Source organism: Opisthorchis viverrini (assembly GCF_000715545.1).
Source record: "Opisthorchis viverrini unplaced genomic scaffold opera_v5_197, whole genome shotgun sequence".
NCBI classification, from domain to species: Eukaryota; Metazoa; Platyhelminthes; class Trematoda; order Opisthorchiida; family Opisthorchiidae; genus Opisthorchis; species Opisthorchis viverrini.
In genome coordinates, this window is record NW_008751854.1 from 352,189 (window position 1) to 370,611 (window position 18,423).

Consider the following 18,423-nt stretch of genomic DNA (forward strand, 5'->3'; position numbering starts at 1 on the left):
ATATTCTGTGATTGGTACATGAAAAAACACTTCCGGGAGATATCTAGCTTTGATGCTGCCTGCTGAAAATCCGAAACTCCTAGGATGAAATAAATCGGAGAAAACCGGGACGAGTTTATAACCTTCGTAGCTTTTCCCGCATTGCGCTTGAAGTGATGTTGCTCTTACTGGTCTGGTTCATTAGTATCCTCGCGCACCTGTGCCGTCATCATTTACGCCCTTGAAATGATTTTACAGAACAAATGACAAGTCAGCGCGTGCCAGCCACCACGATTAAATGGTGTTTGATTCGGCCCTTTCAAACTAAACATTCCTTAGGAATTCTGCAAAGGCCATGACATCAAAAACTTAGATGGCATTGTCAGCTAATACGAAGAAAGGCCAGTGAAAAACAGAGCAAAACACCAGTAAAATTCGTTTTGCTATTTCGGTTTGCCAGGATTTTTGAAAATAGAATATCGCTCAAAGTACCATCGCGAATGTTCAATAAATTATCACATGAACAGAGGGACAGGCAATTACATTCCATCGCCTCAGTTCTACTAATGGTGTGCTACATGTAATTACCCTTATTTGCACTCAACGTATTCATTTCAGTGTCTCCTAGCGACATGATACTACATGCCGAGCGAGTCTTACAACGTTATCCTGGCGTCACTTCTCAGTGAAAGTATGGATAAAACAGAAAGTTTGGGAATTTAGCCGTGTTAGCTGAAAATGGATTGTCTGTAAGGGAGAGGATGAAACCTTATTTCAAACTACTGGCGGGCAGCTAGTGAGGCAAATTTCGTCGGAAACATGGGGTGGATCCAAGCGAGTATACCGTGCAAAGTTTGAGAGGACGGTGGCCTGTCACGTAGTCGAATAATGTTACCCAATAGTTGCGGCTGTTAACAGTTTTGCTATGGTTGACATCTTAGAATATCCGGAAGTTCCATTCGTGTCTGTGCATGAATGCATTGCAAGATTGCACTGACCTGCTGAAAAATTTCATCTGTTGTTTTGAATTCAGTATCTACTCAAAGCGCTGTTGTGCAAAGTGATTAAATTACATGCTACTCCCTCTTTAGCTGTCTCAATCACATCACGTACAAGGTGGGTGAGTAATATGTATACACAGGAAGCATTATGGCACCAGTATCAAAAGTACTCATTCACCTTGCCAAAGCCTGACCTCTGTAAGCTCCAATCATACGTGAGAGTTTCAAGGCCTAAACTTGTCAGGAAAAAGGCTAGTATTCAAAATTTTCAAGTCTGTAAACCTTTGAGGGTTCTATCGGATGCCAATGATAGTTTACTCCTGCGTGGACTCCGTGCTTATGAACTTTCACCCAGGTATGGTGAGAGCAACGTTTGAGCAACGGAAAAACTCGTCAAGCACGGTTTGATACAAGGTAACATTTTCCGTTGATATGCAAATGCGGCGCCAATTACGCTAGAGCATGCATGATCTAGGGATTCCGCGACACCAAGTTCCTAGAGTGCTCAGGTTCTCGTGTACTAAACTGGGCTGGAAATGTCGATAAATAGCTCTTCTGTGACTATTGAAAGCATCCGTTGGTGCATCAAGGCCCCCAGGATCGTGACTTTGAAAATGTGTCCGTAAACCTTCAGAGATATTTCCCAAAATGGCACAGAACCAGAGGCGCGTGCTTGCCAAAACAACAATTTATTTGTGAGGTAGTTTTCTTTTTAGTACATTTTAGAAATTATGGCAAGTGAGCCTTTTAATTCGGACCTAGCTTAAGATCGATAGGTGTGCATACACAGCCAAATAAACTGAAAATTTACCCTGGGACTCGAGCCTGTACCCAAGAGTTGAAATCACAAAACCCACAAAATGGGAGAAAAACAACTGGAGCCACGTTTGCTCAGTTTGCCGGCGGATTTCTTCCAAACACTGAGATAACCGCCGTAGCTTCTTTCAAGTTGCTAGTGGGCATTCCTCATTGTGCGAACGGGAGGGATGTGTGCCGCAGATTAGTCTCTCTTTTAGACGGTTTTTGAGATGCTAGCAAGTTTAGTACGGGATGAACAAGCCCATAGCTGAATATCAGGGTTAGCTGTACTGGAGTTTCATGGTTTTGTATCACTTGCTAAATTGCCGTGAGTTTTTTACTTGGGATCCATGAGTATTCAACAGATTAAGGGAAAAATGCAACGGATAATTCGTTTATTCTAGCGACAACGGCGCTCAGTTAATTGTCACAATGTGCTTGTAACGTTTCTAATCCAGTCAAGGAAGTAGGTAACCTTCGTGTAGACTCCCGGATACTGAGACGCACACCGTATACCGATGGACACAATTCCCGTAACGATCCACTGATTGTCCGATAGAGAGCGGCAAACCAGAGGACCACCAGAGTCATACTGTTAAAAAGCAAAGCGAGACAGAAAACAGTGTAGGGTAGAATAACGAGGGGATGTCGGTTAAAACCGATTCAGTATATATCAAGCACACGTGCTTATATTAGACGTGCTTTTAGGAGCAGTAAGTTACCGGATTACACTACTTTGGTCGAAGTTATGTAAAAAGCATTTGCGGCTCTGATTTGTTTGTTCACGTAGCCCTCTGGAACTACCGGCTGTTTGATTCATAACGGATTTTTGTTTCTCATGGCTGTGCATGCAATGCATAGTGCAAACTCGTGGAGTGAAAGTAAGTTGCTCGATTATTGTCACATCAATACAAGATTGTAAACAAAAATATTTTACGACCCCAAAGTTCGTGCTAACACCCGACCATCTTAGTTTGATTAAATGTGTGCTGAAAACTCAAAGAACTCTGGGGACCCTAATGGTCTGAGGGGTCCAAAAGTGTAGAACACGATAGATGCCACGATGATCATAGCTGATGATTAGTGGTCAGCACAAAGCTTTCGCAATCCCGGGAGGCTAAGCTTGATAAATTGGAAAACGCAATTTTGGATTGCTTTCTGCAACTCTTGAAAAAGAACATCTAGATTTCAACAGAAATAACTTAGATTCATACCGAAAAGGCCATCATTGCTATACTCCGTAAAAAGTGTAAAGTTACTGTTGGTAGCAGATCGGAAGACAAAAAACTGAAGAAGTGTAGTTTTATGCGATTTAACTGCAATAATGTATGTATATGTATACGGCCAAACGGTGAAATGACAACATTGCCTAATCCTACTACACCCTGCTTGTCTGTTCTCAAAATCGCCTTTGATTTTTTGCATCGTTTCTTAGCCCGAAAATAGTGTCTAGAAAATACGGTTGATTTTATTCTGTCATGTCTATACAATATTTATGATTTGTTGGAACTTTGATATTTATTCAAAGTTTGGTCCTTTGATGAACCCGTATCGGTCATATCGATCTGAGGGCAATCTAAAAAATAACCGTTACCACTTTTAGTATCCATATATTTCATCAATTTGTGGCACAAATATTAGTCTCTGAAGGTTTTTCGCCACACCAATGCATGTTAAAAATGAGGGAGCTTGTTTTGCTTTCATCGACTCTTTCAAATACAGGAAATTTGGCTCAGCTGATATTTACGCCTACTCAATTAAGATATAGTCCACATAGACTGACGCATAGAAATAGCAAGGAAACCGAAATCTGTCATGAGAGTCGAGACTTCTGTCTGGTACAAGAAAACGCTAATTCGGCAATAAGAAGATCATTTGCGCTACGTATTGATCTCATAAAGCTTTCGTAAGTAGAACAAATTTGCATATTGCGACTTGATGGAACACAGCCGTGTATCCTACTCTCTAGCGAATTTAATATTAAGGGTTTTGTAATGAACTCTGTTGGTTCAACGTCACACGTGTTGGTACGGGGACCCTGGAAAAGTTATTCTTCTCCTCAAAACCACCATAGGACTAGTGTCTAGAAAATACGGTTGATTTTATTCTGTCATGTCTATACAATATTTATGATTTGTTGGAACTTTGATATTTATTCAAAGTTTGGTCCTTTGATGAACCCGTATCGGTCATATCGATCTGAGGGCAATCTAAAAAATAACCGTTACCACTTTTAGTATCCATATATTTCATCAATTTGTGGCACAAATATTAGTCTCTGAAGGTTTTTCGCCACACCAATGCATGTTAAAAATGAGGGAGCTTGTTTTGCTTTCATCGACTCTTTCAAATACAGGAAATTTGGCTCAGCTGATATTTACGCCTACTCAATTAAGATATAGTCCACATAGACTGATGCATAGAAATAGCAAGGAAACCGAAATCTCCTCAAAAACACCATAGGAAGCAATGGCAGTCATAAATCAGGGATGCCGTTCGACCAACTCGGATGAGTAAATCCAATAAAGTTATGGTCGTAAAACCCAACTGCTTTTTAAATTCACGGCGAAGTAATTTAGCTGCAACTTCTACGGCTTGGCACTTGTCATCGTGCCATCCACCGCTGACCATTGGTCCTAATAGCAAATAAACACCTGCATCTGTGAACAAAACAGTTTGAACCACATATCAGACAACAACTAATCGGATTTGATTACGAATTTTCGGCAGATTGGCCACGATTTAGGACAGCAATTAGACTCAGTGTTTGTTGAAAACCGTTGTTTGGTCGCATTCACTCACGCCGGATGGACATAACAGTGTTTGTTCGGCTGCTCAAGCCGAAACCAGAAATAAATATCTATAATTAATTTGGTCATTGTCCTAACCTTGAAAGAAATAGAAAATCGACTTCTTTCTCCACAATTTTCTTCAACTTTGTTGTTTTGTACGCTCCGCGGTATGTCCAAGTTCTCTATGGCCCTGTGGTCCGGTTCACTTTTTTGTTATGACTAACATGAGACATTGTAGATCATCTCCATATCAGGACTGATGTCCAGTGAGACTAGAATTCTCTCTTGTTCATTTTTCTCCATTATTTGACAACGCCCATTTGTTTTGTCGATAGCGAACGCTGGAAATGAGAAATTGCAAATATTCTGCAACCTCGCAATGTTTTGCTCGAGTAATTGGTGGTAAGTGTGAACACCAGTGTGAACACATCCTATGAGGACAACACACCAATGGTTCTTTAATTCGCGTTGGGTTTTCCTTGATTATATATCTAGGCAGTGATCAGGAAGTGTCAATATTTTTCTGGCAGAATGGAAATGCGAAGCACTGCAGTTTGCTGAAAAAGCAGGGAACGAGCATCCGTGGAGTAAATACAGTAAAATATACAATCTGCATTTAGTTCGTCATTTCTCTTGTGTCACTTAAGCCAAATTTTATTTATTTTATTCTGCCCCAATAATAAAATCTAAGGAGGACCCATATGGAAATAATTCACTCTTGGCCCTGTTCACTCTTCCTGAGCAGCGTCATATCACACAGCGAACAAATGTTCGCTTCTCTGAATCGGCCTTTCTTGCTTTGTTTCCGATGACTGTCACCGGTCAACTATACAGAATAAAGCCAAAACGAAAAGCAACGCTTTGCGCCCGGGAGGATACTCACCAGCTGCCTAGACCATTTCTGAAGGATAGATTCTTATTCTATAACGGAAGTTTCCTCACCACGGATCAAATATTTAGGTCACTTAAACCTAAAATAATTCTTTCAAAGTGTAGATAAGTTTTAATTACCTAGCTAATTATTTAACTGAGTGCTTTATTATTACATTCTGGGTCATGCCATCAATACCTAGTGTTTTATTTGAAACAGCCGCTGGCATATCTTGTGAGCATCCCAAAATCACGTGCCTCCAACTTTTCAGGCAAGAAGGCGCAAAATGTTGCCCGCTATACGTGGTGGCAAATATCGCTAGAACTGCAGACCCCTCGTAATCCTGGAAGTAAAGAAGTAACTGGGATCCTAGGATTTTGTAGAACACTCACGTAAATTTCTAGTCGGTGCCTGAAGTTTGTACTGTAACATATAAGATTCAAAGTCTTTATTGCTATTTTGGGTCCGTAGGTTGCCTCACTGATCAGGCGGGGAGTTTTTCTCCTAGTGTGATGAGCCATCAGTTAACCAGTGCAAGTGGCTGTGTGCAACAGCCTTGTATCAACAGAAAATCTTAATTGTGCTTGAGATTTCGTGCTGTGGGTGGAGACAGAATACACTACAAGCTCAGGAGCATCGTCCATTAAATCGCCAGGAGTGCGCATCTCACAAAACTCCAGGGATTTACCTGCTGGTGGTCTAAACACTTATCTATTTGACCACGAGCGGCTGAGTAACAATGTAATGTGTTCACACTTTGACTGAGCATGGCGCCTCGCATTTGAGTTCTGTGGCTTGTGCACTGCCCATGATTTCCAATAACGAGGAGGCAGCAGTGAAGTGCTTCTCTGCTTGCCACCACATATTAGTCTCACTCACAAAACGACATTCGAGCAAAAAATTTCAAATCCCTATACCATCACCTATTAGTTGTATGTGTAGAAGAAATGATTACATCAAAGACTCAACAGGTACAATGCATTCGTTTATCTCTCCCGTGAAGCAATCGCAATCAGCGGTTATTTCGCTTATCTTTTCAAACTACTCACGAGCGACCTGACTCGCGCCCGCTTAACATAATCGAGTTTTGATTCCCTGTTTCTCATTCTCCAGGTTCCTTAAAGTATGCTTACCGTGTGGTGTTCAGTGTCAAGATTTAGTCGTCTGTCCATTTCCTTTTGCAAATTCGATTGTCTGCTCCAATGGGAACGTAGGTTGTTCGGGGATCAAACTCGGACACCATGGGATGGCGGAATAGCAACCTTTTCACCGCGACAACTCGATTTCCCCAGCATGCATATTTTTTTTACTACCTTTGTATTGCGCCTTACCTGATAGTTTCTGTAGATAATTTCAAACGAGCCTAGGCACACATTTTCATTTTAACCAGTAGCAATCGATAATCCCTCACATTTTCAACTAAATGGTGCAGATAAATTTAATTTGTGCAAAATTCAACCAGTGCCCGGTTGTCATGTAGTTCCCGTTTGATTTTTGTTGTAGAACATCTCTCTTCTGCGCCATACACCCTATATACTACCTGTTTACACTGTCTGAGTAGCAGTGTACGTACATTTGTGTACCATTTGGCACTTTTTCGTTATCATTTCCAGGGAACCTTGCTTCCTTTTTCTGTTTCTCCCGGTTACTATACAGTTGAGCGTTCTAGTCGGTTCACATTGTTTTCCAACTCATTGGTTATTGCGAAATCTTGTGAAAATAGAATCTAATGCCCTCTTCCTTCTGTTCCTACTGTCTGATGCTTACTAAATACTAAGTACATACAGTCCAGTATCTCCAGCTGTCCTGTGAAGTCCTGAGCAGCCGAGATTTTACAGTACCCGATTTCTTGGATTTCTGCAAGCTAGCATGAGGAGCCAGTCTGCCAAGCCCAATATAACAAAAGGTTGAAATGTAATTTGAGTTACTTATTACAACTGTCGCCTTGTTCAGCATATGCGTGAATTAGTACTGTCTGAATTCATAAGATCTTAAAATTTTAATTAAAAATTCACACTGCTACATGATATGTGTTGCAATTCAGAAGATGTATAAGAACAACCGAAATATGTGGAAGGTAATTATGCCAATCTAGTTTATTGCCTCAAAACTGGCCGGTTTACTATCCCATTAATTTTCACCTGCTCCAATATAATGTGTAATTAATGAATAATGGAAGCCCACTTTTCCAGAACTTGAAGGTGACATAAAAAAACCTATATGGCTTAATGGTGTTTACCTGACAAGCATCCTTTCCCGGAACTCCTCCGGCACAAATCATCCATTCCTGAATAGTAGGAAACCGAAATTTTGAGTACTTCTCTTGACAAGTTTCTGTTGAAACCAAGGGGATACGGATATGCCTTGGTATTTTTGAAATCTCGCCGTCTATTGAAAAAAGAAAGATGAAATTAGTGTATAGCGCCGCTCACGGTTGATTCCAAAGTTGTACATTTCTTAGCAGATTTGTAATAAATTGTGACATAAAAAATGAGATATGATACCACGTTTACTGATTTTACATTTTAGCGATAATACACACTTTCTGATAGGGAACCATTCGTAGCGTTTAACCTTGTGGAGGGCTAAACAGATGCCTTGAGTGGTAAATAAGTGAGTTTCTGTCTGCAGATCAAAGCGAGATGACCACCGTGTCTTATACAAGAATACGAATCAAACTGTTAGCCTATTTAATTAAAGTGGGATTTTTCATAAATTAATACCTACACAAATAGGATTGTTTTGAATCCGCCCACTGTAGTCTATTGTGAGCAGTTCCCTATTTGCTTTCGAGATGTCATTTGGAACAAGTGTCTATTACACACACAATGTCTATTACACGTCAGGCTTGGCTGGTTTGGCATCCCTTAACTTACACCTCTTATTGGAAAACGACAGTACTCAGACACTAATGAGATAAGTCATATACGCCCATAATAGCCTACATGAGAAATGAGGTGTACAACTCTCTCTTAGCAGCCAGACAGCAGAGGACCCCATAAATTGAAACAGCTCTGGAAGGTATGACAACGTATGTTGGACAGAGTGACATCTGTCAAGTCAGAGAGAGTCTAGCGTTACTGGATTATATGGGTTAATTGTGATTGTTTGGAGGGGGTTAATTGGCGGTGTTATCGGAGTCTGGGAGGAATGTCACCTGAATACAGAACCCTTTTCTCACCAAACTGATGCTTGAGACACTTTGGTTTAGCATATTTTTAATCAAGGTTTATTGGGCTAAAATGTCTCTTCATGTCTCAAAGTGGCAAGGGACTTGGAGGCACTTAGATTGGTAAATATATGTCGTATTGCTCAGTTACTTTCCCGATTGAGGAGATCAAGTTGCTTCTTAAAAGTGAGCATTTCTCAAATATAGAGGCACACTCTTCAAAGGCCATACTAAGGAATGCTAATTACCTTTTGCCAGATACAACTTTATTTTATTCTCATGGACCGTGCAGCTTCTGGGTATATAAATATGTGGAGATCGGTTTTGGTCAGATTAAGAGGAATGCGTTCAGTTAAATCCCATCGCTGGAATTGTTAAAAAGCACCCAAATCTTCAAGTTAAAAACCTGATGGGAGTTGCTTGATTCTGTTAATTAAGCGCTAAAATATAACTTACTTTCTTCGGTAAACCCCCAGCCAGCAACCGAGCACATCTGTCCCTCAACGAACACTTCCTCTGGGTAAGGTAGACAAACAATTTGTATGTATTCGTTGAGCACCGCGGGTCGAGCTAGCTTCAACAAGGCGATATCACTTTTGAACGTTGAATCATCGCTGGCTGTATCTATGATAATTTTTATCGAATGCGAAAAGGTGAAAGGGGTTAGTTTTTTCACAGTGATGCACAATGTAACAAAAAGCGTCTAATAATCAGTAATCGGGTTAGTGTTTTGTTACAGCAGTGCACGTGATAACAAAAAATTCTAACAGTCAGTAATTACTGATGGTCATATAACGGTTTAAAATTCTGATTATTATATTGAAAAGTTGCTAATCGGTGGTGGCTTTCAAAGGATTGTAAACTCACTGTTTGTTACACGCTCCGGCAATGGACTACATTAAACTGGTTAAGGAAATAGAAATGGTTTTTCTTTTTAGAACCCAGGGCCGTGGTTAGAATAATCGTACATCCTCTCATATAAGTTTGTTACGTCCACAAGACAAGACGCATATTTCAAAATAGATAACTGGAAACAAATGAGTTTAAAGAGTTCAGTAAATAAAAATGGAACTTGTGGGATGAAGAAGAGCGGGTTTTCACTCTTTCTTAACCGAAGGAGTTCATCTATGGGCATTAGAGTTGAAGTCTGGAAGGCCTAAGGGTGTGTCCGCAGTTTCCAAGTAAGGCGAAAGTACTAACGGATTATTTTGTAACTATGCTGTGCTGTTACCGGTTACCTAATAGGTTGTTAGATAGAGAAAAAAATTATGGCTAACAAACTGGGGATGATGGTCTACCCTATTTTTCTGAGAAGCAAACTCATTTGAAAATGTAATTGCAGCCGTATGGACCCAAGCAACTGATGGTTCACCCCACTGTCATTAGCGATGCCCCCCATCAGAATACGCAAAACATCTACGGCAATGATATTCTGATGTCGGATTGAGGTAATACTGCACGTGGCCTTTCTTACCTGTCGATTTGTACATCAAGTGTAATACTGGCTTGCATTGTTTGGCCACAAATCAAACAAAATATGGTACGAACTAGCGTCTGCCTTAAAATAGTGCGTTCCAACTGCTTTCTGTGTGTCCACAGTGAAGTTTATTGATAATGACATTACTGTTTGCTTCAATTTTCCTTCAGCCCTAAGCCTTTGTTGTAGGCGAAGTGCTGAAGCAAGCTACAGGTAAATGAAACGTTTTTTTTCCAAAAAAACGATAATTGAGTAAATTTGATTAGAAGTATAAAAAGAGAGAGCTCTGCTTGGATAACATTTTGCTCACTCTGTTACCGGTAAGTCACAAACCAACACGCAATACCATGACAATTTTACACAAAAGCAAGAGTTCTATTACGGTATTCCGGTATTAAGCGCCGCGTAAAAAGCACTGTTACTGAAGCAAGCACAGGTAAATGAAACGTTTTTTTTCCAAAAAAACGATAATTGAGTAAATTTGATTAGAAGTATAAAAAGAGAGAGCTCTGCTTGGATAACATTTTGCTCACTCTGTTACCGGTAAGTCACAAACCAACACGCAATACCATGACAATTTTACACAAAAGCAAGAGTTCTATTACGGTATTCCGGTATTAAGCGCCGCGTAAAAAGCACTGTTACCAGAATATAAAAAACAGCGCTCAGGAAAAAAATCCACCAGGCGAGACCTCGTACAACTCAAATAAACGCCAAAGGTATGATTATTGAGTTTGTTGTAAGCGAAAATTGTAAGCGAAAAGTAAGCGAAAATAAAATCCAACCAACCTAAAAGTGCTGCTCCAAAATGAACCTCACTGTCATAAAATCCGAAATCGTGCACCTAATTGACTAACTTGAAAGTCAATAACCTACTGCTCCACATAAGTACCGGAAAAAAACCAAACAGCGTGTTTTTGTTGAGGAGGCGAATTACTACTGAGTTACAGATAGGCGTCTTAAACGTAACCAAAGAAGTAGTGCTAAAATATTCGTTTTTCACAACCCAAAGTTGGCAGAATCCAAAGACATATCAATCTTCAGGCGTCTAATCGACTACTCATCCCAAACTCATCATGAAGTAGGCAACTAACCGTTTTTTAACTTGTCTTCCGCACTCAGAAAGACCTGACAGAGCTTTGGTTTGATTGATTGGGTAAGGTTGCCCTTAATCCATATAAATATTGAAATCTGTACTTCATGTATGCCAAACCTTTTCGCAAGTTGTGAGACGGACACAATGTAGAAAATATACTCATCCTGCAATCCTGTTGTTTTTGCTCTCTTGTTTGAATTGATTAGGGTATCAAATTACTTTTTATCCTGAATGCTGCGATATTCTCATTGAGGATGATAACTATTAAGTCTTTGAGTTTTCTTAAGTTTATAAACAACTGTCCCTTACAGATCGGCTTATACGTGAAGAAGATGAACTACACAGACAGAGAACTACAAACTGAGGGGAAAAATGTCTCCCGGTTTCATTCAAGTGTCTAACCACATTAGCTGATGCACATTCCTCTCATCTCAATACTGATCTGTTATCTGGGAGCCCATCAGTCTTGCTCTGCTTACGAAGACGCTTCAACTAAGTTAACCAGTTCCGAATCCCTTGATTTCGCCTGATGGTGTACGTCTTGAAGTTATACGCCGCAGTGAGGAGGGTTCGTGCTATAAATAACCTACATCGGATAGCAAAAGATGAGCTAACCAAGTTATTCTTGCGAGTGCATTTCAAAATGCGACTGTCATACGAATTCTACCCTGAAGTTTCGTTTGACTGAGGAATGAGTCAGCAAAACCTGGGACATGGAACTCATTCCTACTCTTTGGCTTTGAGAAATTGAAAATTAGAGTGCATAAATATGAATAAATTCAATCTGAAGCAATTTTATTTGATTTAGTTTAAAGCAGTCCCAGTGACTTGAATAAGAGATCTCTCGGCAGCGCATTTTTCTGAGCATTCATCAACCTTGCAAGTAGTGCAGTAAAAAGCAGTTAAATGTTTCAGATATTTAAAAAGAAGGTGAATCTATCTTCTTGTAGCATATTTAATTGAAAAATATGTCTAAGGTTTAAGTAAAATTCGTTTGTGTATTCCTTCAACATCATCTTATGTCAATGGATAATAAATTAACCTCCGTAGTTTGCTTTTTTTCAGTCTCAACTGTTAGTGAGGGACGACCATTCTGGACAAAAGTTATTATTATCAACCAGTGCAAATTTGTTGAGATTTTCCAACTCAGAATAGATACCAGTGAATCAGAGGGGAGAAATGCCTCTCCGTCATTCAAAATTACCAGCATCCTAAATAATTCGGTATTCCGAGATTGTGTAACAAAAGCAAAATTCAGCAAACAGTTGAGCTAAACTTAGCTACACACCTATCTGAACCTAACGAGAGATTGAACTAAAGCAAAACTAAGCCTCTCATTCATGATGTCCCTCAACTTAATGTGCCCCCAAATGGTCGTCTTTTGTTCCAGTTGTACTGTACCTACTTGAGAGAACCAAAGAAGGGCGAAACCATTCGTTGGTGGCCAAATAATCCTCGACAACATTGTGACTAGGTTTCCTCTGGTTTAACATTTCCTACGCCTTTGTTTTAAAGTGACTTCAGCTTGTTAGGAATGGGCGTTGGGGAAATGGATTATCGATTTGAGTAGAATAGCGACAGCACGCATTCCGAGGCGAAATATATAGGGTAGTTGATATGTAATATTTCTCACTCACCAGTCTGCGGAAACGTTATTATTTTGGCAATTTCGTATTCCGCCTGCTGAGCGTCTATTTCGTTCATATTGTGCTCACCCAGAATGGCCGTCCATCTGTCCGGCGAGGAGCTCAAAAGCGGATGGGTTTCTTCGCTGAGCACACAAGTAAAATCAGCTGAGGTTATTGGTAATGAATGGTCTGTAGACTGTTAGAAGAACGGACGTATGTTTCAAATCAATGCACATTTTCTTTTGGTTTCGTACACAATTATGAACCACGTTTGGCATTCAAAAACCGTGTGCGTCTATCTGTTAAAATCTGCACCATGTAAACATGCTATATATACATATATATATATATATATAACGTGAATGGACGGAACAGCAGGAAGATCATTGCACAGTGGCTGGAGGGGATAATTTGAACAACAGTTGAGTTCATTGGGACGTGTGACACGTTTGGTGTGAGACCGTTCAGCCAACCCATCAGCATCAACAAAAAATTTGTATGCGCACAAGCATGGTTTTTGTGGCCAGGTGGCAGCAGTGTCCGCTGTGTGTGTAATAGCTCACCATCATCAGCTCGTCGACCTAAGACGCAGCAGATTAGGCAAAATGCTCGACGGTTTTTTTCCAAGAAGGTCATATTGAGCAGCAGTTCACCAAACAACTTCTAGTGGGGGGCGTGTAGTGTTGATTAACGTGACCAGACACATGCCTGGTCGTCATACTGCTCCGTACCGATTCCTAAGCAGAGTACAATGAAGCCAAAACGTAAAGTATCTAATGAAATTTGCAAATCCATACTCTGAATGTTGAATAACAGGTGCCACTTGGAATAAGACTCAGATTTGTTTGGTATTATTTGTATCCACCATGTTCTTCGTCGGGTTAAGGATGATTGTTTTGATAAAAAATCTCTTCTATAAGTTAGATGCAAATGAACCGTTTCTTTTCGGTGGGGCATGTGGCTTCGATAATATTTGCATTCCTTGAGGGTTGTGGCAGCCAATCTATGAGAAAAACGGTTCTGATAGTACGAGGTGAGGGAGGAAGGTTATTGAAATCTTGCACCGTCTACCAAGCAATGAGAGGTTCTATTTACCCTCGGTGGGAGCAAAGCTAGTGGGGTGCATGCACGAACCATTCCATGTGATCCTGCAGTCTTATCTTTTTTTCTTGGATTCCTGCTGTCAGTTGATAACCAGGGCTTCCAAGAAAGAAAGGCTTGTTGGCTTTTCTTTCCAGGCCGAACGATGACTCTTTGTGCGGGGGGTAAAAATCGTTGAGAATTCTTCGTTTTTTTCCAGTCTGTACCATAAAATATATCTGATACAGACACTGGGAGGGTGGATTTCTTTAATGTGGCGGATTTAACGTATGATCAAATCGAAAGTAGCTCGAGTTGAGAACTATATCAATTTTCGGCAATAACGTTAACCGTTATATTGGAACTGTATATTCCGCAATAACACTATAGGTAGCTATTTATATTTCTACAGTACGTCTTCGCCTGCTCGGATGTCGGATATGCATTGACCCTCTTTAACCCTTCCTTGTTTGTGGATGGATGCAAAATGTTGGGCGAATTCAAGCGAATATACCTATCGCCTGTTCACGGTTAGGCCGGTGAAACTACGTGTTCCACACTACCTCGTTCAAGCATCGTGTACGCAACATGGCTAAATTACTTGACTGGTTAAAGCTCTCATGACCTCTTCCACGATGTTCGCAGCTTCTGTTTCGGTGTTGACATTAGCAGGACTGCCTACCTACCAATGCTGTCAACCAAATATTGACAAAGTGATTGTGCGTGCGTTGACAATCTAGTGTGACGTAAACTAGCAAAATGCTCAGAAAATTACATATGTATATACGGTTCATACTGACAGATTAGGTAACACTGTTGTTGAAAATACACTACCCATATATAACAATCCATTGAGCGTTTTTTGTGTCGAGAGGTTTGTCCACGAACGTTTAGAGAAAGAGGGCATATGTGTCGTGATTGCGGGGAAGGGGTCCATTTTGTGATGCTTTAATGGCAAAGTAAAAAAAGCCTTAATTCAGATGGTACAAAATACCGAGACCGAATAACTTTGTGGGATATTTTAGATGGTGTAACAGTTTTGTCGTCTAGCGCTGTAAAAATCGTTAATGGGCTGGTTCGGATCTTTCCAAAAAATTTAAATTTTCCGGCTAAACCTTTTTACTGATTATTGGAAAAACGACAGATATACTTGTACGCAAAAAAACAAGAAAATCTACCCTCATCTTCAACCATTGGTGCATACGAAATGGGAGATACTTACAGATACGGCTGTCCACATTTTTTTCACACTGGATGAATGGCAGTAGACTGTAGTGGCAACTGTGAAATACTCATGAAACTTACACCCATAGTTCAAGGACAGGTAGACCAATTCATATAAACGAACTATGACAAAGCATAATAGCTTCTACTAAAAGTGGGTAAGTTCACTCCCAAGGTCATTGGAAAATCCATTATTTTTCTTGAGGGAAATAGATATACGCACTTACTCAAAACAATGTCTTGCACTCAGAATCCACCATGGACTTATCAATGCACCCGCGCAAATATGTCCAGTCAGAGACGAATTCGCGTCAAGTTCTTCACCCGATTGGTCATCCACATAACTTTCGGGCGAAATATCCTTTAACCGTGATCGGATTTCAGCCATCGCTGCCTCCAGCTGTTTGAGAGATGCCTGATTTAGGTTTTCTAAATCAAAAACTCGAGCATCTGAACGTTTCCGCATCTGAAACGATAGATGAAGCGAAGCTGCTAAGGAAATAATTTTTGTTGTTTACATTCCTTAAGGTTTAGCAAGGTGACACATCAGTTACACTTGATCTATGTTACCTTTTAAAAGTCAAACGACACGTAAATTTGGTGATAATTGCATGTTAGTATTACAGAAACAATCGTGGGATGAGTTGCCGAATTCCATAGTTCGGCTACCAATCACCATGAGGCTCGTTTCACGAGGGATAAGCTTTCATAATGTTTAGTTAATATTGGGTATTTGTATGTTTAATTATACTAAACATTACGTGCACTCCAATCACGAGGCCACTTATTTTTTCCCTGATGTTATTATCCAAACAAGCTAGACTGCGGAGACCGGTGAATGTGGGTTTGGAATTTGACCATCCTTCTCCATCTAACTCACTTCTGAGGATCAATTAGAAATCAAAAACTAAATCATACAAGCACCCTCTGAAAAAGACCCACGGCGAAATAGAAAATACCTGTATCGAGCGGGAAAATTGCTAGATGTAAGCTCGCATTCTATTACGAACAATCATTACTGTGAGGTACCTTCTTTATAGTCCTCTAAATAAAACGTTACAAACCCACAAAAATGTGGGATGAATTGTTGTCGTCGTGAAGCTTGTCTGCTAAAAAAATTGTGGTTTAATTGGCCTGGTCATCCAAACTGTTTATCTGGTGGCGGTATTATTTAAGCTTAAACTTCGTAATAGTGGCAAAAATCCACCATTTTCAGCAAGATCAAACGTGCAAAAGGTTTCAGAATGCTGAGTAAAAAGCGCAGATTAGATGTAACCAGAAACAACGTGAAAATTAATCATTCTTCAAATACAACCTGGTTTTGTAACCATAACTAGACATTTTGTCCTCCAGGTCTTTAGGCGCACTAAATAACAGGAGTATTTTCAGCTCACGAGTGGATTACCAAGCTTGATATAAGTGTTGCTTTTGGTATATCTGAAGGTCAAAAATAACTTTTGATCAGTCTTTGGAATACATGTAGGCATGCGTCAACCTCCGCGTTGCTGATCGCGCTGTTGAGACATCTAATGCAGAGCAAACCAAGTGGGGCTTTGAAAATATTTGTGATATCCACATAGAACAGAATCAAAGGCAATGGAAGTATTATTAGTGTTTTTGGAAAGAGGTTTTTCTAATTTGTTGATTGTGACTCACCCTCGGTCCATGAAGTTGAAGTGAGACTAACCAGGGCCATTCAGCAACATTGGATTCATCCCCGCCTATAATCCTCTTGAAGATGGGATGATATCGGTAGATGTTTCCGTCGTAGCGATTACGACCACAATGTGATCGAATGCCTGAGTTGGAAAAAAGCACTCAAACTGGTGTGAGAAATGCATGGTTCATACTAGTTTTTACACTTACAAAGTCTGATCTCTACAAATCTCAGAATAAATCAATTACTTTGTTTTGTGAAATGAAAGCATAATGAATTTTTTTCAGATGTATTGTCGGGTCAGATCCAGGTGCCATCCTGGTCACCTTGAACTGCCTCATAGCCTCCTGGCGGTGGCCGGCGAGTCGAACTCCGCAGCGAAGGCCTTCTTCATTTCACCAGTAGTTTTACAAATCTTACAGAATTGTTTAAATAAAAGCGGAAACCTAACACCATCAATTCTATTTGTAAGGGAGTGGTATCCAAGACATGCAAAGTCCGAGTTAAAAGACCATATTGAAAGACATGATTTAAACACAATGCACCGGCCTGGCTGACAAATGGGCGGCGTCAGCCAACCATTAGAAACATTAGAAACCATTAGAAACTTGCACCAGGTCATTCCATGTCTGTAGAATGCTTCGATAGCTATGACATATCAACCTATCAGCAAGTTAATTAAATCACCTCCATAGTGCCGTAAATTGAGAGGTATTTTATTGGTTTTTATTTTCTTTACAAACATTCGCCGTTCATTGAATAGTAGAGTATCTAAACAAGGTATTTCCCCCCCAAGCTTTTGTTTTGACCTGTTGCAGATTTTCCTACTCGTCCTGTTGTGACACCGTGTTTTGCATTTCGGTGATTTCCTTTCATGAGTTTGCCTTGCACTTAGAGAGCAAATTTGACGGTGCGGTTGGGCGAGGCTTTTAATAAAGTTCATAAAGCTACCAAATAACTGGACTATACGGCACCGGAATCAGACATTTGTGCGTCACATTTCTATTACCAGGGAGAGCACAGTGAATGCACTATTTGAGTTTGCTCTGAATATGTTCACCACTCAAAATCTATTCCATTTATGGACAACAGCAAGAAGGTACAAACCTTTTTACCGTGATCATTGTCACACTACACGGTGCACTAAAAGTTTTGGGTTAATCCTTTCAGTTCTGGTCATTGAATGTGTGATTTCATGGATAAAATTGTTGGAATTTTATTTCGAGTTGTTGAATAAATTGTCGATTACTGTTCTGGTTCCATTTAGGTCTGATTATCGGAGTAATTCATACAAACGTTTGTCAGTTAGTAGCAAGCCACATAAAACGAAAAACGTAACCATGATCGCAGGTAAATTGGCTGCCAGTGTTTGTAGCGTGCACCTTTGCGAAGTTCCGTAACACAGTGCTGAATGGAGCCAGTTTGTCAATCTTACCATACTAAACTGAACGACACCAAACATAAAGCACTTTCACAACTATTTGTACAGTTTTGTCACATGAAGTCTAGTAGGAGAAATGGTGTACCGTGCGAGTAGCAGTAATGTATCCAAGCACTACAGAGAGAGGTCAGTGTTACATTAATGCGTTTCTATTTTGAGCAGTGATGCATCCGCCCACAAAACGTAAGCCAACAAAAAGCGATATGCCAT

General features: G+C 40.2%; 1 protein-coding gene across 1 annotated transcript in view; it reads right to left on the minus strand.

The window, feature by feature from the left end:
* Positions 1–2,205: 2,205 nt before the first annotated feature.
* Positions 2,206–18,423, minus strand: part of T265_14457 (hypothetical protein) — a gene marked incomplete at both ends in the record, with an annotated part of 54,252 nt that continues 38,034 nt past the window's right edge. The window contains 6 exons of the mRNA XM_009173720.1: positions 2,206–2,370; positions 7,681–7,829; positions 9,067–9,234; positions 12,821–12,954; positions 15,343–15,581; positions 16,772–16,914. Of these exons, the coding sequence (XP_009171984.1) occupies positions 2,206–2,370; positions 7,681–7,829; positions 9,067–9,234; positions 12,821–12,954; positions 15,343–15,581; positions 16,772–16,914 (998 nt within the window). The remainder of the gene's footprint in view (positions 2,371–7,680; positions 7,830–9,066; positions 9,235–12,820; positions 12,955–15,342; positions 15,582–16,771; positions 16,915–18,423) is intronic.